The sequence below is a fragment of the Dreissena polymorpha genome, chromosome 1 (assembly GCF_020536995.1).
Source record: "Dreissena polymorpha isolate Duluth1 chromosome 1, UMN_Dpol_1.0, whole genome shotgun sequence".
Taxonomy (NCBI): Eukaryota; Metazoa; Mollusca; class Bivalvia; order Myida; family Dreissenidae; genus Dreissena; species Dreissena polymorpha.
Genome location: NC_068355.1, coordinates 194,534,724 through 194,561,460, shown reverse-complemented (window position 1 = coordinate 194,561,460; position 26,737 = coordinate 194,534,724). Strand labels below are relative to the sequence as shown.

At 35.9% G+C, this 26,737-nt stretch overlaps 1 protein-coding gene across 1 annotated transcript; it reads left to right on the top strand.

Moving 5' to 3' along the window:
• The first annotated feature begins 53 nt into the window (after positions 1-53).
• On the top strand, positions 54-26,737 carry LOC127865478 (uncharacterized). The gene is made up of 4 exons (XM_052405338.1): positions 54-66; positions 8,017-8,333; positions 21,488-21,619; positions 26,601-26,737. Exons 1-4 carry the CDS (start codon positions 54-56, stop codon positions 26,676-26,678), a joined length of 540 nt encoding a protein of 179 aa, XP_052261298.1. The 3' UTR covers positions 26,679-26,737.

Here is a 26,737-nt window from a genome sequence, read left to right as displayed (position 1 = left end):
GAGAGATATGCGACTTTCCGAAAAGGGCTCAGTGGCCTCCCTTATTCTAGAAGATGCCCAAGGGAAGTAACTGCCGTGAGGAGTTTGATCTAATGTTTGCGAATGGGAGATATAGGCCCGACAATTCGAGTAAAATTACATATGCAAATTTGAATTAAAAAATAGTCATGAGGATGTTAAGCAGCCTTTTATTAAGTGGGTCTTCAACTGTCGGGTCCAAGTGCCCGATAATCGACTTTGGGACCCGACAATCGACTAAAGACCCAACAATACGGCGGTAAAATGGACGTTTGACCCACCATTTTACCCAATCTGAAACTATATATATATATATATATATATATATATATATATATTATATATTTGAGGTAGAGCAATAACCAAGACCAGCCTAGCCAAATAAGCAACACAAAGCAAAAGATAAAGCAAAATGATAAACAACTAATAGTAATAAATGATAACTGAGAGATTTACGCTAATCTAAACCGTAAGCTTACACATTAATGAAGACAATTAAAGACATAAAATAAGCATGGCAAAGAGGTTATTAAGCACATGGTAGTATACAAATATATGACAGAGCAATAACGAAGACCAGCCTAGCCAAATAAGCAGAACAAAACAAAACAAAAACATTGATCATTATCTTCATACAATGATACACTATTAATTATCAAAAATATTTATTATCTATCTATCCAAATTGCAAACTTACGATATGTTCCCATAATTAGCTATTTCATTTGATTACACATTTAACATAAACATACACGAAACTTCCAATGTGTTTGTAGATTAACACTTGCTTTTCATCACCATTTCGGCCTTTGTTTACATTTTAGCGGAGTGATGCTATCTGCGTAAATGGGCATGAAAATTGTTCTCATAATTGTTATTAAATATCTCGATAAATTAACAATATATGCAGTTTTAAAGGTAATTACTTAAAATATTATGCTTGGTGTCCTAGATATTTCCATGAAAGAGCGTAAAATTACTTTGATGTGTTTCGCCAAGATTTCTGGAACTGAGCCCGCTGCAGAGATGTTGTATGTTGAGGCACGAACAACAACTCTGCTAGGAGAATGTCTTTCTAGATCAAATGTTTTGTTTGTGCCTCCCAAAATGAGTTAATTTGTTAAGTAAGTGCCTTATTCGTCTGCTTGCTTTAAGATTCTGATTTCATTTCAGTCGGTTAATATTAATGCTTTTTACTGATAATGATTTAATCACGTGAAATTAAATTGCTTGGATTATTTTTAATTAATATTTTCGATGAGTGTCTCCTTATATAAATTTTTGTTCTTCATATATATAGTAAAACCATAGAGATACAATTAAAATTAGGAATAATTGTGGTAAAAGTGGAAAATTCTAAAAATGAGCAATATATCTGTATCTCATAATTTTTAGAAATGTCTGCAAAATTATGTAATTAGATATATGCTCATTTATAATGAACCAAAAAAGTTCTGAGTCTTTTTACAGATACCTGAAGTGTTTCATTTTGACATCAAAGAAAAAACACTTATAAATTCATATGGGCACAGTAACAATAAAAACTATTTTCATATTATTCTTCAAGTCTTTGTTGTTCATTATATAAACACATGGCCAATTGTTTAGTTTTAATCAATTGGGAAATAAATATGGACTGTTGTGATAAATATATCAATCTATACTTATAATGGCCTGTGATATATGTGATTTGAAAGTATATGTTACTGTCACATGTGACTGTACATAGCACTCAAAGAACAACAATACAATGAAAAGATACAACTCATTCAAAATTAACAAATGTTTTATTTATCAATACAATACTTGCAATGAAGAGTGTTTTTTTCATTTTGTTGCATCACAATTCAATTAATTTGTTTATTATGTCATTGAAACTCATCAACAGGTCAACTTTTTTTACGCCCTTCTCAATCTTAACAGTTTTCAGTTTTTCAGAACATAACTCGTAGGCACCAAATTCAATCGATGTCAAAAACAAACTACTGGTCCAATTCTGATGAAATTTCTCAGGAATGTTCCTGGGGTAAACCTCTTTCAAATTTGTTCAAATTATGCCCCTGGGGTAAAATTTGACCCTGCCCTGGGGGTCACAAAATAAAAAAAAATCTTATATAAGGCCTATTTTGTAAAAACTTTCAAAATCTTCTTCTCCGTAACTATTGGGCATAGGGCTATCAAATTCAGTATGTAGAGACATCTAATAGTCCGTATTTCTTTGTCGTATTTACACAATGGCTGCCAGTACAACGGACAGCCCATATGGGGGGCATACATGTTTTACAAACAGCCCTTGTATCTTTCTTATATACAGGGGAAACAAATGCAATAAGTTTAAATTTATTGTTACAGCATTTGCTTCCCTTGTAATATATTTAAATTTTACCAAATGTAAGGCTAACTGCATTTTTGTAATGCATACTACTACTACTACTACTACTACTACTACTACTACTACTACTCCACCGCCACCTCCACCACCACCACCACCACCACCACTACTACTACTACTACTACTACTACTACTACTCCACCGCCACCACCACCACCACCACCACCGTTCACAGTGACAAAAAACATATTCACACAATGGCTGCTACTACAACTTATAGCCAATATAGGGGGGCATGCATGTTTTACAAACAGCCCTTGTTTGTTTTGAAATAAATGTTCCAGGTTCGTTTAACTACTCATCAGTTTGCGAAAGAAAGCAGCAAGTCTTTGTATAGCATATAGTCTTTTTATTCTTGTTTAAAATGTTTGTATATGTTGTATTGTAAATGTATATTATTCATATTTGTATTGTAAATGTATGTAATTCTTATTAAGAAATTGAACAAGATCAAAACAAGAAAGAAACAAGATTATCCAACACAGATATAATCCGTCCAGAAAGTAAATGTCCGTCTCTCCTGCACTTACCATAAAACCGTAAAATTATAATGTTTACTGTGCTAGTTCCTGTCAATAATGGCTCGATTTGTTTTAAAAATACCCCTCTTTTATACTAATGCTTATACATGTATAAATGCTTATATAAACGGTCATGTTCCAGAAAACGTGATCTCAGCAAGTAAACAAAACTTTCCATCACCCTGTCAAATTGGAGTATTTTTTCCTAACCCCAGTAAACAAGCAGTTTGTGACTGTTTTAACATCGGTCTGACTGCCAAATAACCAAGGCTTAAGAGCATCCCTACATGTATGATAGTTCAAATTGAGTTCAGTCAGCTTACTAGGACAAAAGTGTTCCAAGGCATAAGGGCTACCAAATTTGGTATGTAGTGACATCTAATAGTTCTCTACCAAGTTTGTTCAAATTATGCCCCTTGGGTCAAATTTGACCCTGCGCGGGGGTCACAAAACTGACCATACACTAATGGGGCCTATTTTGTGAAAACTTTAAAAATCTTCTTGCCCATAACCATTGGGCCTAGGGCTAACAAATTTGGTATGTATAGACATCTAATAAACTTCTACCACATTTGTTCAAATAATGCCTCTGGGTCAACTTTGACCCTGCACCTGGGGGGTCACAAAATTGAATAAACGCTTATAAAGCGTCTATTTTGTGAAATCTTAAAAAAAAAATCTTCTTGTCAAAAACCATTCTGACTATTGCTACCAAATTTGGTATGCAGTAACATCATTCTTATAGTCCTCTTATACCAAGTTTGTTCAAATTATGCCCTTTGGGTCAAATTTGACCCTCGGGTCACAAAATCGAACATTATATACGCTCATATCTTGCTTATTTTGTGAAAACTTAAAAAATATTCTTGTCCTTAACTCTAGGACCTAGGACTACCACATTTTGTATGTAGTGAGATATAAAAGTCCTCTACAAAGTTTGCTCAAATTATGCCCCTGAAGTTAAATTTGACCCAGCAGGGCTCAACATTAACCGAAAAACCAACTTGCCCTGCCGGGCAAGTACTTAGAAAATCTACTTGCCCTGAACCTAGAGCTGCTTGTCCAAACATGAAATATCACATTAACTGTAAACCTCATATTTTTTATAAAGATCAAAGTGATACACCATAAAACCTTTTTTATTTTTGAACATTTAACAAAATGATTACTGCAATCAAAGTCTAATGAAAGTCTAAATTACATGCTCTTTGTTCTATTTTGCACTTGGCTGGGCGGACAACTAGATTATAAAATAACTTGCCCAGACCCAACTTTTACTTGCCAGGGGCAATAGGACAACTGTTAATGTTGAGCCCTGCCCAGCCCAGGGGGTCACAAAAGTATACATGTGCTTAAATAGGGCCTATAGTTAAGTATTTGCACATGCCAAGAATATTTGTTTCAGCCTTTTCTTCAGCAGTGGAGTGATACAGGGCTACCATGGCCCTCTTGCTTGTTATTTGTGGATATTTCATGCTCGTCAGGAGATGCCTGCCCACCGACACTTCCAGAGCTGCCATCATCGACACTGGTGTCATCAGCATGCGACCTGGCATACATGAAATACATAAATCTTATATACATGTACAGGCTTTTTCCGCCCTATGCCACGGGTCCGAAATTCGGCCCCATTCCCAATGCAAATCTGGTTGTTTTTTTCCCAATAGATAAAAAAATTCCCAATTCCAAAAAAAAAAAAAAAAAAAAAATTTTTTTTTTTACCTTAAAGTATTTAAGTTAACCTGATCCGGTGTAGAAAATAGAAAGTGTTGCATAATTAAATTATCTGTTGCCTTGATTTTGTTTTAAAAACTGTAAAATATGTTAATGATTATTTAAGACTTTCCTTATTTTCCTCAAAATCCGGCGCTTCGCACGATTTTTTTCACCTCAAAAAAGGCCAGGCCTTTTCCCCAAATTCAGATTAAAAAATCTGGACTTATCTCACATGTTCATAATACTTTGTAAAATTTTAATAACTTATCAAAATAGTCGTTATTTTCCAGTTAATGGCTTCTTTGAAATATAAGAAACACTATTTACATGCGATAATTTTTCCCAATTGAGCCAATTTTGCGAATAATTTTTTTCCCAAAATGGGGGTTTTCACGACGCGTAATTCCCAAAATTCCAGTGTTGTGTATTCCCAAAATGGAGCGGAAAAAGCCTGATGTATACAGTATTTATTTATTTATTTATATATTGTATCGTTTAATAATCTTGTTGTGGCATTGTAGATATGGTGCCTGACTAGCCATTGGGAGGCCACACGTTTGATCCCTACTTGGGGAGGGTTCTCATGATCTTTACAAAAACACTATGTACTGGTTCTTCCCAGAAAACAGACTTGAGAGTATCTCAATAAGCCTAAGGCTTTGGATGCAGTCTAGCTAAAATGAATAAGTTTATTATTATACATACATTAATCTAAATGTTTATTTGAATGGTTTTCAATAAACTTAATATTAATTTCCTAGTCCTACCACATAAAGTATGTTATGTTTTGTTCTCACAAAACCTTTCGCGTCCATATTAAAAAAGTGGTTGTTAATCTTAAGAATCTTTGAACTAGAGGCATGTTACTGTTGAGTTAAAATTATATCTACATAAATATATACATAAATGCCAAATCCTATAAAGAATAAATAGCCATTTTTGGAGACGATATATATTGATATCATTACCCATGAAATCATTCAATCTGATCCCTGGAACTACTCTAACTCGGTGGACTTGAAGAGTCATCATAACTGATCAGCACTTTCAAACACCTATAAAAAAGTAATAGCAAGATATAAATGCATGTTTCTTTTATATAAATACAACAACAAACAAATATACTGATTAAATGCAAATTACAATACAGTTTAAATTCAAAGGAGGTACTTCATACTCAAATTCAAATAACCAAGTGCCTCAGTGATAAGCTAGAAATAAATGAAATGAAATGAAATGTTATTGAATAATATTGCTACATACATGTATAAATATTCATGATCTGAGTGTCATATTACATACATTTTTTAACTGTTGTTGTTTTTTTGCACTATTTTGTAATGAAAAGTTTTAGTAAAAATGCGTGGTCTATAATTAATTAATTTTGATTGCAGATATTCGAAGAAGAGGGGGTATATTGTTTTGCACATGTTGATCTGTTGGTCTGTCCACCAGATGGTTTCCAGATGATTACTCAAGAACGCTTAGGCCTAGTATCATGAAACTTCATAGGTACATTGATCATGACTGGCAGATGACCCCTATTGATTTTCAGGCCACTAGGTCAAAGGTCAAGGTCACAGTGACTTGAAATAGTAAAATGGTTTCCGGATGATAACTCAAGAATGCTTATGCCTAGGATCATGAAACTTCATAGGTACATTGATCATCACTGGCAGATGACCACTATTGATTTTCAGGTCACTAGGTCAAAGGTCAAGGTCACAGTTACTCTAAATAGTAAAATGGTTTCTGTATGATAACTCAAGAATGCTTAGGCCTAGGATCATGAAACTTCATAGGTAAATTGATCATAACTGGCAGATGCCCCATAGTGATTTTCAGGTCACTAGGTCAATGGTCAAGGTCACAGTGACTCAAAACAGTAAAATGGTTTCTGGATGATAACCCAAGAATGCTTACGCCTAGGATCATGAAACTTCATGGGAACATTGATCATGACTGGTAGATGACCCGTATTGATTTTCAGGTCACTAGGTCAAAGGTCAAGGTCACAGTGACTCGAAACAGTAAAATAGTGTCAGGATGATAACTCAAGAATTTCAATAGAAAATTGAATTTTAAAATTTTCCCTTAAATCCAGCTTATGTTAAGATTTGCCTTAGGAGCTTTATGAATACCAGCCCAGGCCTTTACCGTGGCAGTTTGGAAAAAATCATATAATTTATAGTTATATACTTTGTAAGTTTATTATAGAATAAAATTCATATATAATAAGCATTAGACAATTCTTTCTTAAAAAAAAACAAAAAAAAAAACAAACAATGGACATTGGGATTTTTTTTTGTTCAATATTGGTTTGGAATCAGGTACCTTTTAGGGCAATGTTTACATAGCAGAAACTCCCTGATATAATGTAAAGAAATTGTTCAATAATGTATATGTGCCATTTTATTGCTACAGTAGCCAAAATAATACATGTTTTCAGAATTATTGATTTATAAACATGAGTAATGAAGTATTTTGACTGTCACTTCATGACATGCCTATAAATAGAAACTGAGTTCCTGGGAAAGAGACACTTTCTGACCTTGTTTGCATTTGTGTGGTTGTCAGATTACTGTACAGTGCAATATATTTTATAAATAAACAAATAAAAATTTATATAAAATAGAAACTCTTTAAATAGCTATAGTTGGATTTTAAGAAGTTTTCAAATGTATGTATGCAATTAATTGAGAAATTTCAAAAGATTGTATAAATAAGTACTCTTAAAAAAATTAAGTTGTTGTGCCTTGTGGTTGGATTGTAAGAAGTGTTCAAAGGTAGGTGATAATTTTAATTAATTAATTTTAGCATTATGCGGTTGTTATTGGTTTAGTGAGAAAATAGATAAAAACGCATCAATATCTCTTGTTTGAAGTATTATTTTACTTGATATAGAAAATTAAACACTTTAAAAATACAAATTAAGTCGTATACATTGCACATGTATGAAGTATCAGTACATTGTTATCACATGGGTACCTGTGTAGGAAATCAAGTATTGCTGTGTATAGTAACATTCATAATGTACACATGTTGATTGAACTGTGCAATTGTTTTCTATTGTGTAATTGTTTCCATCTGTGTAATTTTGCAACACTTCATTTCTAACTCACAAGTCACATTTCAACATGTCAAACTTCTACACAATAACACTGATACTGAAGTTTATTGTCAAACTTAACTATTGAATCATTGAAATGTATGCATATATTTTAGATGTGTAAAGGCCTATTTATAGCAACATATGCGTAATACAATATCACTGCAGTATGTGTAATAAGATTATTTAACATTTACAGTAATTCAATATCTTGATGTTACTCTGTTTTGCAGTATCCAGTTGTGCTGTGAGTCCCACAGGGGACAGGCTGTACATCACCAGCTACAACCAGCACAAGCTCCTCACCCTGGCCAGGGATGGCACACACCTGGCTACATTCACAGACCCAGCACTACATTGGCCAGCTGGTCTACATGTGACCCCTGCAGGCCAGGTGCTGCTCTGTGGATACTGGTCCGACACTGTACTACAGGTGGACAGAGAGGGGGAGAGTAAGCTGGCCACTCTGGCTACTCTGGAGGATGGAGTGATGTACCCAGTGTCCGTCTGCTACAGCAGCACCACTTCATCCATCATTGTCGGACAGTTGGGGGACAACATCCTGGTGTTCAAAGTGGTTTGTACATTATTTCAAAACCTTTTTAACACTCTAGAGGCCAAATTTATTGTCTGATCATCATGAAACTTGGTCAGAAGATTTGATCCCAATGATATCATGGACGAGTTTGAAAATGGTTCTAGTTGCCAGTAAAAACATGGCCGCCAGGGGGCGGGATATTTGTACTTATATAGCTACATATGGCTACAGTAAAACCTTTTTAACACTCGAGAGGCCTCATTTATTGTTCAATTGTCATGAAACTTAGTTCGAAGAGTTGTCCCAACAATATCTAGGATGAGTTTAGAAATGGCTCCTGTTGGTTGAAAAACATGGCCGCCAGGGGGTGGGGAATTGTTCCTTATATGGTGATAGTAAAATTTTTTAACACTCTAAAAGTCACATTTATTTTCTAATCTTCATGAAACTTGGTCAGAACAGTTGTTTTAATGATATCTTGAATAAGATTGAAATGGTTCCGGTCAGTTAAAAAACATGGCCAACAGGGGTTGGGGAAATTTTTCCTTATATGGCTATAGTAAATCCGTGTTAACACTAAAGAGGCCACTTCATCATGGAACTTGGTCAGAAGATTTTTCCTGATATCTTGGAATAGCTTGAAAATTATTTAAGTTGCTTAAAAAACAAGTCCCCCAGGAGGCGGGGCTTTTTTTCATAATAAGGCTTATATGGCTATAGTAAAACCTTGTTAACACTCTAGAGGCCACATTTATAGTCTGATCTTCATGAAACTTGGTTAGAAGATTTACCCCAACTATATCTTCGACAAGTTCGAAAATGGTTCCGGTTGGTTAAAAAAAAATTCCACCAGGGCTTTTTAACACTCCAAAAGTCACATTCATTGTCCAATCTTCATGAAACTATCAGAACATTCTGAAAAGAAAAAAAATGTTTATATTTTCTTAATAAGATTTGTTATGTCCCTGGTAGGGTGGCATTTAGCAGTGGGACATTCTGGACGTCATTCCCTTTGTCGGTCGGTCCGTCCGTCCGGCATTCCATATCTGGAGTTTTTAGCTATTATCATCACCTGAGCGTTGGGGTCTGCGTCTGTGTACAGTTAAGTTTTGTGTTTAGGTCCACTTTTTAGCTCACCTGATTGCTCAGGTGAGCTTTTGTGACCGTTCTTTGTCCGTCGTATGTCCGTCCGTCCGGTAAACATTTGCTCGTAAACACACTAGAGGCCACATTTCTTGCCCCATCTTCATAAAACTTGGTCAGAAGCTTTGTCTTAATGAAATCTAAGCTGAGTTGGAAACTGGGTTGTGCCGGGTCAAAAACTAGGTCTCTAGGTCAAAAAAAAGAAAAACCTAGTAAACACTGTAGAAGTCACATTTCAAGCCCAATCTTCATGTAACTTTGTCAAAATGTTTGTCTTAATGATATCTTGGTTGAGTTCAAAAGTGGTTCCGATCCGTTGAAAAACATGGCTGCCAGTGAGCGGGGCAGTTTTCCTTATTTGGCTATAGAGAAACCTTGTAAACACTCTCAAAGTCACAATTTTTGCCAAATCATCATGAAAGTTGGTCAAAACATTGGTTTTATTGATATCTCGGACGATTTTGAAAATGGTCGTGATTGGTGAAAAACATGGCCGCCAGTGGGCGGGGCATTTTTCTCTAAATGTATATAGTGAAAACATGTGAACACAGTAGAAGTCACATTTTTGGCCCAATTTTCATGAAATTTGCTCAGAACATTCCTTGATACAAGAGTTGAGTTCAAAAATGGTTACGGTCAGTTGAATAACATGGCTGTTGGGAGGGGGGCAGTTTTCTCATTATGACCCTCCCCCTTTCAAAGAAGAGGGGGTATATTTTTTGCTCATGTCGGTCCGTCCGTCCACCAGATGGTTTCCGGATGATAACTCAAGAGCGCTTATGCCAAGGATCATGAAACTTCATAGGTACATTGATCATGACTCGCAGATGACCCCTATTGATTTTCAGGTCACTAGGTCAAAGGTCAAGGTCACGATGACATGAAATAGTCAAATGGTTTCCGGATGATAACTCAAGAACAATTATGTCTAGGATCATGAAACTTCATAGATACGTTGATCATGACTTGCAGATGACCCCTATTGATTTTAAGGTCACTAGTTCAAAGGTCAAGTTCACGTTGATCCAAAGCAGTAAAATAGTTTCCAGATGATAACTCAAGAACGCTTATGCCTAGGATCATAAAACTTCATAGATACATTGATCATGACTCACAGATAACCCATATTGATTTTCAGGTCACTAGGTCAAAGGTCAAGGTCACGATTACCCGAAATAGTAAAATGATTTCCGGATGATTACTCAAGAACGCTTATGCCTAGGATCATGAAACTTCATAGGTGCATTGATCATGACTCGTAGATGACCCCTATTTATTTTCAGGTCACTAGGTCAAAGGTCAAGGTCACGGTGACCCGAAATAGTAAAATGGTTTTCAGATGATAACTCAAGTATGCTTTATGCCTAGGATTATAAAACTTCATAGGTACATTGATCATGACTCGAAGATGACCCCTATTGATTTTCAGGTCACTAGGTCAAAGGTCACGGTGACCCAAAGCAGTAAAATGGTTTCGGGATGTTAACTCAAGAACGCTTATGCCTAGGTTCATGAAACTTCAAAGGTATATTGATCATGACGCGCAGATTACCCCTATTGATTACATGCATCAGGTCACTAGGTCAAAGGTCAAGGTCACAGTGCCAAAAAACGTATTCACACAATGGCTGTCACGGTCACGGGGACTCAACTTAGAAAAATGGTTTCCGGATGATAACTCAAGAATGCTTATGCCTAGGATCATGAAACTTCATAGGTACATTGATCATGACTCGCAGATGAAATAATGATGAAACTTGACCATGATGTTTGTCTTGACAATATCAAGGTCAAGTTTGACATTTGGTAAAGATTGAATGAACCAACTCCTCTCAGGTGAGCGAACTAGGGCTATCTTGGCCCTCTTGTTGAAAGATAGTCTAATAAATTATTGAATATGAACAATTTCCCCATGATGGCTTACGTTATACTGTCAAGCACTCAAAGAGTCGAGCATGCTGTCCTCTGACAGCTCTTGTTATTTCTTATTTTTGGAAGATAATGTAATAAATGACCACACCCCCACACTATACACCCCTCTCCACCCCACCCATCCATCTTTTTAGCTCACCTGATTGCTCAGGTGAGCTTTTGTGACTGGTCTTTGTCCGTCGTATGTCCGTCTGTCCGCCCGTTAACATTTGCTCGTTAACACTCTAGAGGCAACATTGTTTGTCCTATCTTCATAAAACTTGGTCAGATGCTTTGTTCCAATGAAACTGGGTTGTGCTGGGTCAAAAACTAGGTCAGAAAAAAGAAAAACCTTGTAAACACTGTAGAAGACACATTTCATGCCATGTAACTTTGTCAAAATGTTTGTCTTAATGATATCTTGGTTGAGTTTAAAAGTGGTTCCGATCCATTGAAAAACATGGCTGCCAGTGGGCGGGGCAGTTTTCCTTATTTGGCTATAGACAAACCTTGTAAACACTCTAGAAGTCACTTTTTTTGCCGAATCATCATGAAAGTTGGTCAAAACATTGGTTCAATTGATGTCTCAGACGAGTTTTAAAATGGTCGAGATCAGGGAAAAACATGGCCGCCAGTGGGCGGGGCACTTTTCTCTATATGTATATAGTGGCAGTTTTCCCTATTTGGCTATAGAAAAACCTTGTAAACACTCTAGAAGTCACAATATTTGCCCAATCATCATGAAAGTTGGTCAAAACATTGGTTTTATTGATATCTCGGACTAGTTTGAAAATGGTAGCAGGGCTTAACACTAAGGCACGTCCGAACGATATTCACTGCCTGTACCTAGGTCCGGGCTAGCCAATGTCCCAGTAACATGCCCGACCGGTCGTGTGTATTTTGGGCGGGATTATGTGTTCTATATCAATAAACTGCGTTTAAAATAAGCTTTTGAAAGATGCAAAAAATTTAATACAGTATGATCAGATGACAATAAAATCCCAGATTGAAGTCGGAGACTACAAACAGATCATAACTCGAAATAGATTTTGAACCCCCCTGATTGCAATCAAAAAGAGACAGACAATTCAGAAAATCCCCGCCGGTTTTCCTGGTAAAACACGTCAGTACCTATTTTTAAACGGAATTCCAATAGATACGGTTTTGATTGGTTTCCTCGAAGTGACGTGTTTTCTTCATAAAATACGTTTTAAAATAAAAGCTGGGATCGCCAAGGATTGTCGGGGATAGATGAAGGTATAAAACTTGACATTAACACAATGTTAATATAAAATTATTATTTATTTATTTAAATAATTTTAATTTGTTTGATCGATTAGAAGTGTTTTGACAATCTTTTTTACGCAATTCAATTAGCAAAACTAATATTAATGGTCGATCCCGGCTTTTAGTAGAGAGTTAACCTTGTACAAATGTTACGACAACCGTATAACGTTCTTTGTTATTTTGCAACACCTAAGATTCGCTTACCGTATGTTGTCAGACGGCAACCGCGGTTATCTACGTAAAAAGGTTTTAACGTTCATGTCGTTGTTTAAGTTTGGCTTTACGGGTGGGTATGGGGGATCCTAGGATAAGAAAAGAAAAGGGAAGTAGGAAAGTAAGAGAAAGTATGAGGAAAAAAAACAAGGAAATTTCTCCCGAAATGGCGTGAAGATTACAAATAGATGTCTTAAGTAGATGAATATTGAATTCATAAGCATCAGTAAGGCAAGCTAATAAGAATGATTGAATCATAATTGCGCATCTCCACGCACAAGAAAAAACAAATTAAATGATAAATATAAAGGTTTTGATAATACTTTGGTCGGGTCACATGAAAGATTGGTCAGGGCTAGTAGGTTCTGCATTTACTAGCCCGACTGGGCTAGTTGAAAAAAGTTAGTGTTAAGCCCTGCGGTCCGGATTGGTGAAAAAACATGGCCGCCTATTAATTTTCAGGTCACTAGGTCAAAGGTCAAGGTCACGATGACCTGAACTAGTAAAATGGTTTCTGGATGATAACTCAAGAACGCTTATGCCTAGGTTCATGAAACTTCATAGGTATATTGATCATGACTTGCAGATGACCCCTATTGATTATCAGGTCACTAGGTCAAAGGTCAAGGTCACATTGCCAAAAAAAACGTATTCACACAATGGCTGTCAAGGTCACATCGACTCAACTTAGAGAAATTGTTTCCGGATGATAACTCAAGAATGCTTACGCCTAGGATCAAGAAACTTCATAGGTGCATTAGTCATGACTTGCAGATGAAATAATGATGAAACTTGACCAGGATGTTTGTCTGGACAATATCTAGGTCAAGTTTGACATTTGGTAAAGATTGAATGAACCGACTCCTCTCAGGTGAGCGAACTAGGGCCATCTTGGCCCTCTTGTCTAATAAAGTATCTAAGCTATTGCATTCAAACTTGGTACACTTTCATACTATCTTGTGGGGAATTGGAAGGCAAAGATAACTCTGGCTGGCATTTTGACAGAATTATGTGCCCTTTTCATACTTTGAAAATTGAAAATTTGGTTTTGTGTTTAGGTCCACTTAATTCCTAAAGTATTAAAGCTATTGCTTTCATACTTGCAACACTTACTATCAGAAGGGGACTGTGCAGACAAAGTTATGTAACTGACTGGTATTTTGACAGAAATATGGTCCCTTTATACTTAGAAAATTGAAAATTTCGTTAAGTTTGGTGTTTTGGACCACTTTAGTCCTAAGTATCATAGCTATTGCTTTCAGACTTGGAACACTGGCTAACTATCATAAGAGGACTGTACAGGACAAGTTGCATAACTTTGATTGGCATTTTGCACGAATTATGGCCCTTTTTTAGCTCATCTATTTTTTGAAAAAAAATTATGAGCTATTGTCATCACCTTGGCGTGGGCGTCGGCTGCCCGGTTAAGTTTTGCGTTTAGGTACACTTTTCTCATAAAGTATCAATGCTATTGCATTCAAACTTGGTACACTTACTAACTATCATTAGGGGACTGGGCAGGCAAAGTAAGATTATTCTGGCTTGCATTTTGACATAATTATGTGCCCTTTTTATACTTAGAAAACTGAAAATTTTGCTTAAGTTTTGTGTTTAGGTCCATTTTAATCCTTAAGTATCAAATCCATTGCTTTCATACTTGCAACACTTACTTACTATCATAAGGGGACTGTGGAGGCATAGTTATGTAACTCTGATTGGCATTTTATCAGAATTATGGGCCCTTTTTATACTTAGAAAATTGAAAATTTGGTTTAGTTTTGTGTTTAGGTCCACTTTTTTCCTAAAGTATCAAAGCCATTGCTTTCATACTTGCAACACTTACTAACTATTGTAAGGGGACTGTGTAGGCAAAGTTATGTAACTCTGACTGGCATTTTGATGGAATTATGGACCCTTTATACTTGAAAATTTGGTTAAGTTTTGTGTTTTGGTCCACTTTACCCCTAAAGTATCATAGATATTGCTTTCGTACTTGGAACACTCGCAAACTATCATAAGGGGACAGTTAAGGACATGTTGCATAACTCTGGTTGTCATTTTTACGGAATTATGGCCCTTTTTTGACTTAGTAACTTTGAATATATGGTTACATTTTGTGTTAATATTCACTTTACTTCTAAAGTATCAAGGCTTTTGCTTTTAAACTTTAAATACTTTCATGCTATCAAGAGGGTACTGTACCTGGCAAGTTGAATTTTACCTTGACCTTTGAATGACCTTGACTCTCAAGGTCAAATAACTTCTTTATTTATGATTAGATTCAATTGATACTTTGACAAAACAACTCTTACCTGACATACCACAAATGACTCTGTCCAAACCATCCCCCCCCCTCCCCGAATCTCCCCCTCAATCCCCCCCATTATTTTTTTTTAAATTAAAGATCATCTAATAAATGAACACCACACCCTCACACTTTACACCCCCCCCCCTCCCCACCCCCACCCCAAAAAAATAATTTTTATGCCCCCGGTAGGGTGGCATATAGCAGTTGAACTGTCTGTCAGTCAGTCTGTCTGTCAGTCCAAAAAAACTTTAACATTGGCCATAACTTTTTCACTTTTTAAGATAGCAATTTGATATTTGGCATACATGTGTATCTCATGGAGCTGCACATTTTGAGTGGTGGAAGGTCAAGGTCATCCTTCAAGGTCAAATGTCAAATTTATGGTGTCTGTCCGTCCGAAAACTTTAACATTGGCCATAACTTTTTCAATATTGAAGATAGCAACTTGATATTTGGCATGCATGTGTATCTCATGGAGCTGAACATTTTGAGTGGTAAAAGGTGAAGGTGAAGGTCATCCTTTAAGGTCAAACGTCAAATTTATGGTGTCTGTCCGTTCAAAAACTTTAACATTGGCCATAACTTTTTTAATATTGAAGATAGCAACTTGATATTTGGCATGCATGTGTATGTCATGAAGCTGCACATTTTGAGTGGTTGAAGTTCAAGGTCATCCATCAAGGTAAAAAAAAATAACAAATTCAAAGCGGCATTCTCATGAAGCTGCACATTTTGAGTGGTGGAAGTTCAAGGTCATCCTTTAAGGTCAAAGGTCAAAAATCAAATAAAAAATTTCAAAGCGGCATTATCATAAAGCTGCACATTTTGAGTGGTGGAAGTTCAAGGTGAAGGTCATTCTTCAAGGTCAAGGTCATCCTTCATGGTCAAAGGTAAAAAAAAATCAAAGCGGCGTTATCATGAAGCTGCACAATATGAGTGGTGTAGGTTCAAGGTCAAGGTCATCCTTCAAGGTCAAATGTCAAAGAAAATATTAAAAAATCAAAGCGGTGTTATCATGAAGTTTGAATATGGGTCATGCCGGGTCAAAAACTAGGTCACTTAGTGCATTTCAAGGATTTAGCATGGTGTCCACTCTCTAATTGAAGTAGTTTTCATCTGATCTTTACTAAACTTGGTAAGAAGTTTATTAAGACAATATCTAGGTCAAGTTCGAATATGGGTCATGCCAGGTCAAAAACTAGGTCATGGGGTCACTTAGTGCATTTCAAGGATTAAGCATGTTGTCCGCTCTCTAGTTTATGTGGCTTTCTGATTTATTTTGATATTCTAAGCAGTTTTTATGCCCCCGAAGGAGGGCATATAGTGATCGGACTGTCCATTCGTCTGTCCGTCCGTCTGTCTGTCACATTTTGCGTTTAGATTTCGAAAAATGCTTATAACTTCTATGTTGCTTCAGATAGCAATTTCATATTTGGCATGCATGTGTATATGGACAAGGCCTTTCCATACGCACACATATTTTGACCCCTGTGACCTTGACCTTCAACTTAGGGTCCGCGTTTAGGTTCGAAATCTGCGTTTAGGATTTGAAAAAAGCTAATAACTTCTACCAAGCGTTTACACAGTAATACTTTTATGTAGTGACAAAGTTACAGTTGGGAGCATCCGTGTCCTGTGGACACATTTCTTGTTTTGCTTTTCTTCGTCAAATTCAAGCCATGGGAACTGATTGATTTTCCATCTAGGATAAAATTGACGTTTTTGTGTTTCTTCATATTTATGTTTCGTGTCAGTTAAGCGTCGGATTCTATTTTATTAACTGATTTGTCTGACAAAAATCTGAACTTGAACAAAGCCATTCTTTAAATTACATTGTCTTGCCTGCTACGCAAAAATGTTGACATTGACGATACAGATTTTCGATAGGAGTCGTAAAATCATGCTCTACAATTTTACGACACTGCAGAAAATCATTAATATTCATGACAACTTGACCAATTGAAACAAGCAATTTCTGCTTGAAGCTCTCCTTTGTGTCTAAAAATAGCGATGAATCATGTTAATGCTCCGAGTTTATTTAAATATACTAGTTTTGTTTTAATGTAAATAACGGATACAAGAGTAATTTTACACATTAAAAGTAAAGGTTTTCACAGCAGTTATTTATAGTTATATGAATCAGTATAGATTTTTTTATTTATGTATGACCAGTCGGACAAGCTAGCCCACAGTTTCACTAGCCTGACCACCCATCTTACTAGACAATGTCTGTCGGACGTGCCTTAGTGTCGAACTCTCAAAACGTTAACATTGGTCATAACTTTTGCAATATTGAAGATAGCAACTTGATATTTAGCGTGCATGTGTATCTCATGGAGCTCCACATTTTGAGTTGTGCAAGGTCAAGGTCATCCTACAAGGTCAAAGGTCAAATATATGGCTTCAAAGCGCAGTAGGGGGCATTGTGTTTCACAAACACAGCTCTTTTTGATTGAAGTATTGAGATAAGACCCTTCACCATTAAAAAGAGAAACAAAGATGAGCGGGCTGCATCCCCTTGGGGATGCTCTTGTTTTTAGCTCGACTATTATTTATGAAATATATATAGTGGAGCTATCCTACTCACGTCGGCGTTAGCGTGAGCGTGCAAATGTTAAAGTTTGCGTACCACCCCAAATATTTCTTATGTCCCTTGACATATTGCTTTCATATTATGCATACTTCTTTACTAACATGACCCCAACCTATAAACAAGAGTAGAGAACTGTATCAAGCATTTTGTAGGAATTATGGCCCTTTTTTTTCCTTGTAACTTTGAATATTTGGTTAAAATTTGTATTTAGATCCACTTAACTTCTTAAGTATTAAGGCTATTGCTTTCAAACTTCAAAAACTTTCTTACTATCATAATGTTTCTGTACCTGGTAAGTTAAATTTGAACTTGACCTTTGAATGACCTGGACTCTTAAGGTCAAATTAATAAATTTTGCTTAAATTGCCATAACTTCTTTATTTAAAATCAGACTTGATTCATACTTTGACAAAACAACACTTACCTGACATACCACAATGGACTCCACCCAAACTATCCCCCCCCCTAAAACAAATAAAAAATAAATAAAATATTTTTCTTAATTTTGAAAGATTATCTATTAAATGACCACACAACCAAATTATACCCCCCTCTCCATGATGGCTTATGTTATATTGTCAAGCACTCGAATAGTCGAGCGCGCTGTCCTCTGACAGCTCTTGTTTTCTAAACGCTGTCAGATATTTACCTGACTTTGTGTGTGTGAGTCTACCTACATTACTTACAGATCAAGTTCGTGTTTCTTTCTGGTCCATTGAATTTTGGCGAAGTTGTGGGCTTTAGACTAAGAAATGTTTTCTTTAAGACCTGTTTTCCATACTTTTTTCCCAAATGCTTGCATATATTTACCTGATTTTTGCTTCGTGAGTCTACCTACCAGTATATTACTTACAGATCAAGATTGTGTTACTTTCCAGTCCATCGATTTTTGAGGAAGTTATGGGCCACGGACTTACTCTTTTCCAGATTATTTTTCCAAAAAAGCTTCAAGATACTGGCCTTATTTTGGTGTGTGAGTTTACATGACTTAATGATCAAATTTGAGTGTTCCGGTCCATTGATTTTTGATGAAGTTGAGGACCTTGGACTTAACAATTTTCTCTACAATGACACTTTTCAGAGGGCATTGTGTTTCACAAACACAGCTCTTCTTTTTTTGACATATGTGTACAGCCCATTCTCTTTACATCAGCAAGTCGATGGAAGTGGTCAAAGGCTGTTGTAGGCAGATTACCACTTTTTACATGGTTGGTCAGCTGATAGTGTTATACCCCCAAATAAACAAACAAACTTTGCTTTGTACACAAACATCACACATCATTCAAACAACCACAAACTCAGCACATCGCATCTTAAAAAAATAAAATATGTTTAAATATACATGAACTACTGCCTCAGATTTTGTTCTTCATGCATAAGGCTCCTCTTGCTTCATCAAGACTTAGATGTGTGCATCACTGTTGTATTTTTCAGATTAAAATAGAATTGGCAGACTGGAATAATATATTACCCGCGCAATATTTTTTTCATTTTTTATGCAAATAACATGAAATTTCTTTAGCTTATCTGTTCCATGAGGTTGATCCCAGATTAAATCATTTTTAACATAAAGAATGCGTTGTAGTTATTGTTTCGGTTTGTTTTGCCAAGTGGTCGTGAGTCTTAACTAAAAGAATAATTTTTGTTTACATTAATTACAGTCGAAACTGACCTAACGGCCACCTGAATTTACCGGTCACCTGCAGACAACGGTCAGTCTGGAATCCCCCCGACGAAAAACCCTCTATATAACACTTGAATTCAACGGCCACCTGTCCATAACGGCCAACGGCCACTACATTCCACTCCGAAATTCAAGTTTGACCTGAAATCAACGGTCACGCGTCAGTCGTCTCGAGTCGTCTCGAGTCGCGAAAATTAAAAACAGCACATCATGTGTCCGTCTATTTTGCGGTAAAAGCGTCTGATAGCGGTAATTGTCTTTGATATTATAAAAGCGGTCCGCTGCGAGTAAACAAACAATAAGGTGTTGAGAAGGTTTCTTTTCCGGGGATAATTGTGGGGGTATCTTCAAAAGCAAATATGTCAGAGTTTGTGACACGTTTACAGTAATTATCGCTTATTAAATGACCGCTAATTAGTACATTGTACTTACAACATTGAGTATCGATTTAAAAATAACATTTTCGGATCATTCTTTAAAAGAGCTTTCTAGGGTACACAACATTTTTTTAAAGCAATCGGATTAATAAAAGACGGAATAACAATGAGTGGTAAACGTAAGTTCCTCACATTAGAGGAGCGAGTCAAGTGTTTGAAGAAAGCTCTGCACTTCCCCCATCCAGCACCGTCTGCTCCGTCAGCGAAACGTGCCAGTTTATTGATCACCTAAAGAACGTTGCTTTGGCAAAGAACAACCAGGTGATGCTTGACTCCATTATGAAATTCCAAGACGAATTCTTTGCGCACCGGGTCAATTGTGCTAGTGTTCAAAAGAAGATAAGCGAGTTTTTTTTAGCATGGAGTGAATTGTTTTGTTTGTTGCCAGTGATAATGGTTGTGTGTGTTTTTAAGTTTTTTTGCGTGATAAATTATCTTCTTTTTGAAGCATGATGTGCTATGTTTTTTTGGATAAAGAATGAATGGAGTGATTTGTTTTGTTTGTTGCGAGTGATAATGGTTGTGTGTGTTTTTAAGTTTTTTGCGTGATAAGTTATCTTTTTTTGTGTGCATGATTTCATATGTTTTTTTGGATGAAGAATGAATGAATGTTTGTATTTTATATGAGGTTGTTGAATAAAAATGCTTTTGTGTGATGTTTGCGTACGAATAAATTTAAACAAACTTTTTGCGTCTTTTTAGAACGGTACAATTACACCGTACTATCTTTTATTATGCTTAGTTAACGGCAATGAGCCTTTGTGTAACACTGTATGCAAACGACTGGGTGGGGTAACGACGTAGCAATACTAACAACTGACAAACCATCTTAAAATTGTGATCCGAATTCAACGGTCACCTGTTGACAACGGTCACTTTGATCATCTCCCTTGAATGACCGCTGAATTCAGGTTTGACTGTATTTCTTTTCTGATTATGTTTCTGGAGTTTTAATGTACCTTTATATTTTAATTTATCACATGATGCTACATCTATGTAGTATCACCAGTAGTAATATTGTTATCTTAAACATGTGTAATGAAGTTAATTTTTGTTTGACTCACCAAAAACATGACACTATTTTTCTGACAGGACATTGCAAGTTCAAGTTCTGTTTGACAATGTAAACAACTTGATGGTTTAATTGTGATTTTAGCATAAATATAAATTTTGATTGCTACTTTAAAAATAAGTGATTGAAACGATCTTACACGTCTTATCATGTCATGCCATGATTCATTAAACATTTAACCCAGGAAATGTGTTTGTAAGCTTGCCAAAGGCAACATTCCTGAACAAATTAAAAAAATTAGGTATGAATTCACAACTCGTATTAGATCGTATATACGTTAATGTATATGACACAACAAAAGGTGATAACACTGAAAGATTATTTCATTTTAAACTGTCAAACTCTATATCCAAGGAAATGTGCATGATTATAAATCCCAAAGTGTTCACAGTTTTGTAAGTTAAAATGAACAATTCAGTTCCTGATTATTGTTATGTTCTTCTGACAAAATTGTTTCTATTCACAAAGTGATCAGTCGATAAACTACAGAAAAAGTGTATTACATAGAAAATATGTAAATTGGTTGTTTGTCCTCTTTGTCATAGGATGGCTGGTCAACCGTGGCTAACAAGGGTACCTTATCCCAACATCGAAAGGAGACACTGCCAGCTCAGCAGGTGAAGGAGCCAAAAGAGAGACCATCTGGCACTCAAAAACCAGCAGCATTAGTAACCATGGTAAATGAAATGAAAAAATTGTTTATATTTTTACAAAAATCCTTGTTATGCCCCTGGTAGGGTGGCATATAGCAGCCATCAATGAAATTTCTGTTCGTCTGAGAGTCCGTCTGGCATTTCATTTATGGAGTTTTTATAGCTCACCTGATTGCTCAGGTGAGCTTTTGTGACCAGTCTTTGTCCGTCGTCCATACGTCATCTGTCCGTCCATCCGTTTGTCGTCCGTCCACATTTGTTCGTAAACACTCTAGAGGCCACATTTATTGTCCGATCTTCATGAAACTTGGTCAGAAGCTTTGTCTCAATGAATCTCGGTCGAGTTCGAAACTGGGTCATGCCGGGTAAAAAACTAGGTCACTAGGTCAAAAAAAAGAAAAAATACTGTAGAAGTCACATTTCATGCCCAATCTTCATGTATCTTTGTCAAAATGATTGTCTTAATGATATGTTGGTCAAGTTCAAAAGTGGTTCCGGTCCGTTGAAAAACATGGCCACCAGTGGGCGGGGCAGTTTTCCTTATTTGGCTATAGAGAAACCTTGTAAACACTCTAGAAGTCACAATTTTTTCCCAATCATGAAAATTGGTCAAAACATTGGTTTTATTGATGTCTCGGACGAGTTCGATAATGGTCCAGATCGGTGAAAAAACATGACTGCAAGTGGGCGGGGCATTCTTCTCTATATGTGTACAGGGAAAACATGTGAACACTCTAGTATTCACATTTTTGACCCAATTTTCATGAACTTTGGTCAAAACATTTCTTTCCTTGAAATGAGAGTTGAATTTGAAAATGGTTCCGGTCAGTTAAATAACATGGCCGCCAGAGGGGGGGGGGGGGCAGTTTTCCTTATTTGGCTATAGAGAAACCTTGTAAACACTCTAGAAGTCACAATTTTGCCCAATCATCATGAAAGTTGGTCAAAACATTGGTTTTATTGATGTCTCGGAAGAGTTCGAAAATGGTCCAGATTGGTGAAAAAACATGGCCGCCAGTGGGCGGGGCATTTTTCTCTATATGTATATTGAAAACATGTGAACACTCTAGAAGTCACATTTTTGGCCCAATTTTCATGAAATTTGGTTAGAACATTATTTTGTTTCCTTGATATGAGAGTTGAGTTTGAAAATAGTTCCAGTCAGTTGAATAACATGGCTGCCGGGGGGGGGGGGCAGTTTTCTCATATTTATATAGTAAAAAAAGCTTAGGAACACTCTAGAAGTCACATTTTTTGTGCCTTATCATCATGAAACTTGGTGAAAAGATTGGTTTTATATGTAGCACATAATTAATGCCATAATTATTGCCCTTAGATTGTCCAAATTTTCATTATATTATACAAAATCCTTGTAAACACTCAAGATGTCACAATTTTGTTTCAGATTTTATGAATCTTGGTCATAATATTAATTTTTACGCCCCCCTTCGAAGAAGAGGGGGTATATTGCTTTGCTCATGTCGGTCGGTCGGTCTGTCGGTCCGTCCACCAGGTGGTTGTCAGACGATTACTCAAGAATGCTTAGGCCTAGGATAATGAAACTTCATAGGTACATTGATCATGACTCGCAGATGACCCCTATTGATTTTGAGGTCACTAAGTCAAAGGTCAAGGTCACTGTGACCCGAAATAGTAAAATGGTTTCCGGATGATATTTCAAGAACGCGTATGCCTAGGATCATGAAACTTGATAGGTAGATTGATCATGACAATGAGATGACTCCTATTGATTTTCAGGTCACTAGGTCAAAGGTCAAGGTCACGGTGACCCGAAATAGTAAAATGGTTTGCGGATGATAATTCAAGAACGCTTATGCCTAGGATCATGAAACTTGATAGGTAGATTGATCATGACTAGCAGGTGACCCCTATTGATTTTCAGGCCACTAGGTCAAAGGTCAAGGTCACGGCGACCTATAATAGTAAAATGGTTTCCAGATGATAACTCAAGAACGCTTAGGCCTAGGATCATGAAACTTTATAGGTACATTGATCATGACTTCAAGATGACCCCTATTGATTTTGAGGTCACTAGGTCAAAGGTCAAGGTCACGGTGACCTGAAATAGTAAGTTGGTTTCTGGATGATAACTCAAGAACGCTTATGCCTAGGATCATGAAACTTCATAGGTACAATGATCATGACTCGCAGATGACTCTATTGATTTTCAGGTCACTAGGTCAAAGGTCAAGGTCATGGTGACCTGAAAATGTAAAATGTTTTCTGAATGATAACTCAAGAACGCTTTTGCCAAGGATCATGAAACTTCATAGGGACAATGATCATGACTCGAAGATGACCCCTATTGATTTTCAGGCCACTAGGTCAAGGTCAAAGTCACGGTGACCTGAAATAGTAAAATGGTTTCTGGATGATTACTCAAGAACATTTCTACCGAGGTTCATGAAACTTCATATGTATATTGATCATGACTCGCAGATGACCTCTATTGATTATCAGGTCACTAGGTCAAAGGTTAAGGTCACAGTGCCAAAAAACGTATTCACACAATGGCTGTCAAGGTCACAGTGACTCAACTTAGAAAAATGGTTTCCGGATGATCAATCAAATCAATCTCAAAATATCAAATGTTACTAAAATAAGTCACTGAAATGTCTCTTGATGATAGAAGATTGCGAATTATAAAATGACAACAAAAATGTCAAATCCATATCTAATCATATAATAACTGCATTAAAGTCACACACCTTGAAATGAAGTAAATGTTAATCAATACATATAGATGCAATTTGAAAATGTGCAAAATTGCCATTCAATCTATAGCCTAGTTAGCAAGTAATTTATTATTTTGTTAATTTTAAAACCAAAAGTAGAATTTCTAAATGTATACGTACATTTCGACAAACGCGATTATTTTTAAGTTTAAGCGCAAAACAGATGGATTTCCACCTTGTAACCACCAGATATATTATAATTAAGATAGATTAAATTAAATGTATAGCCTAGTTAGCAATTAATTTATTATTTTCAAACGGTACTGCATTGAAAACCGAAAGAAGGATTTCTAGACGTATACGTCCATTTCGACAAACGCGATTATTTTTAAGTTTTAAAGCGCAAAAGAGACGGATTCCTACAATGTAACCACCAACTATATTCTAATTGGCATAGATACAATATGTTTCTTATTTATACTTAAATATACTATGCCATGTATTGCATTTCAAGGTGTGTGGCTTTAACTAATTAGTGATTATTTAATTAATGATACTTATCAAAAGTTATAACATACTCTGATATAATGTATTTTGAAGATTTCCCTGTAATTATCCCAGTAAAACAAACCTCAAAGCTTCATTATTAGTTTTCTTATAGTTGGACACATTTATTATATCAAATGCTGTCACACCTCAAATTGACTGCCTCATGACCGCTTAACACAGGTGAAAAATGGCTTTCGGTGTGAAATATACTGGCTGCAAGGTGACGGATTTGTCAGGTTGGACTGTATAGTTTGTTTGTTTTCAATCACACAATTGTGCTCCGAATGATTGTGTATTTGTTGTCCCCTTATACTGTCAGAATATTAAAGAAAACTATAAGTGATTCACTTGTCTATCTACTGGTGTCGTGACTTAGCCAATTTTCTTAAGCTTCAAAGGTTTTAGAAATAACCTGACATAAATGTTTTACATAATATACGTTATTTTGCACTTATACAAAACGTTAACTTCTTCAATATCAAGACAGGCATCGATTTCATTCGTCAAAATAAAGCACTTAAAAATTAAGTAGTATTTGCTCTTACTTTCCAATACATTGATGAATTGTGAAAATCCTTGTCAATGATATTCATACAATGAGATCCAACAGCAAATACAATATTTTTGTAAAATATACAGGGTTTTTTTTCACTTATAGGGGAATGGTGGCGGGGCCCGTCCAAAGGGGAAAAAATACGTCGTTTTTAGGAAAAGGGGAAAATTAAAAATTCACTTGTTTATATGTAATGATATTTATAATATTAATACACATGTTTGTATGATTATAATATTCACAGCTGAATGTCTTGTCCTTTTTCTTAAAATTAAAATATATATCAATGATTTTTTCAACATTTAAGTTTCAGACAGTTCAGCCTTCATGCACAGTTTCAGTTTTCTTAGCCATTTTGAGTCTAATTGGGATCTTTTAAATCGATAAAATGGCAAATTTGAGCATTTTTTATCAATAAAATGGACCAAATTGGAATGATTTTATCAACAAATATTGACACAATATAGATACATCAGGCCTTTTCTTTGCCATTTTGGGAGAAAAATGCTATTAATGTGAAAAGTCCACTGATTTGGGAAAAACTATTTAATTCAACTTTTTATAATAATTCAAAATAATATAAATTACAGGGCCCAACATTAACCTAAAAACCAACTTGCCCTGCCGGGCAAGTACTTAGAAAATCTACTTGCCCTGATAAAGCCACTTGCCCAAACATGAAATATCACATTAACTGTAAACCTCATATTTTTTAATAAAGATCAACATAATACACCACAACAACTTTATTTTTTATTTTTGCACATTTAACAAAATGATTACAGCAATTAAAGTCTAATTACAGTCTAAATTTAATGCTCTTTGTTCTTTTTTGCACTTGCCTGGGCGGACAACTAGATAATAAAATAACTTGCCCCGGGACCCAACTTCTACTTGCCAGGGGCAATAGGACAACTGTTAATGTTGAACCCTGAATTATAGCTATATACTTTGTTAGTTGTTAATGAAATAAATTTGAGATATATTTATCATGATTAGGAGACAGATATTTTCTTTTTTTACTTCTGGAGGGGATTTTTTTTACAAAATGGGGGAAAAATATATACTCTTTTTTAGGGGAATGGGGCCGAATATCGGCCCCCAAATTGCCATAAAAACACTGATATATTATGAAGCCTTAATAAAATATTGCATACATTTGTGTTCTATATCGAATATATACTCATTTAATCATGTTTCTTTTCAGGAACCAACTGTAGAAAGTAGTTCAACAAATGAAGAGTCAATCAAGGAAGACATTAGAAGATTGTTGGAACAGCGTTAGTTTGCAATGTTGCTTTTAAAATATGCTACTGACATAATGCCTGTCTATATATAATTTCA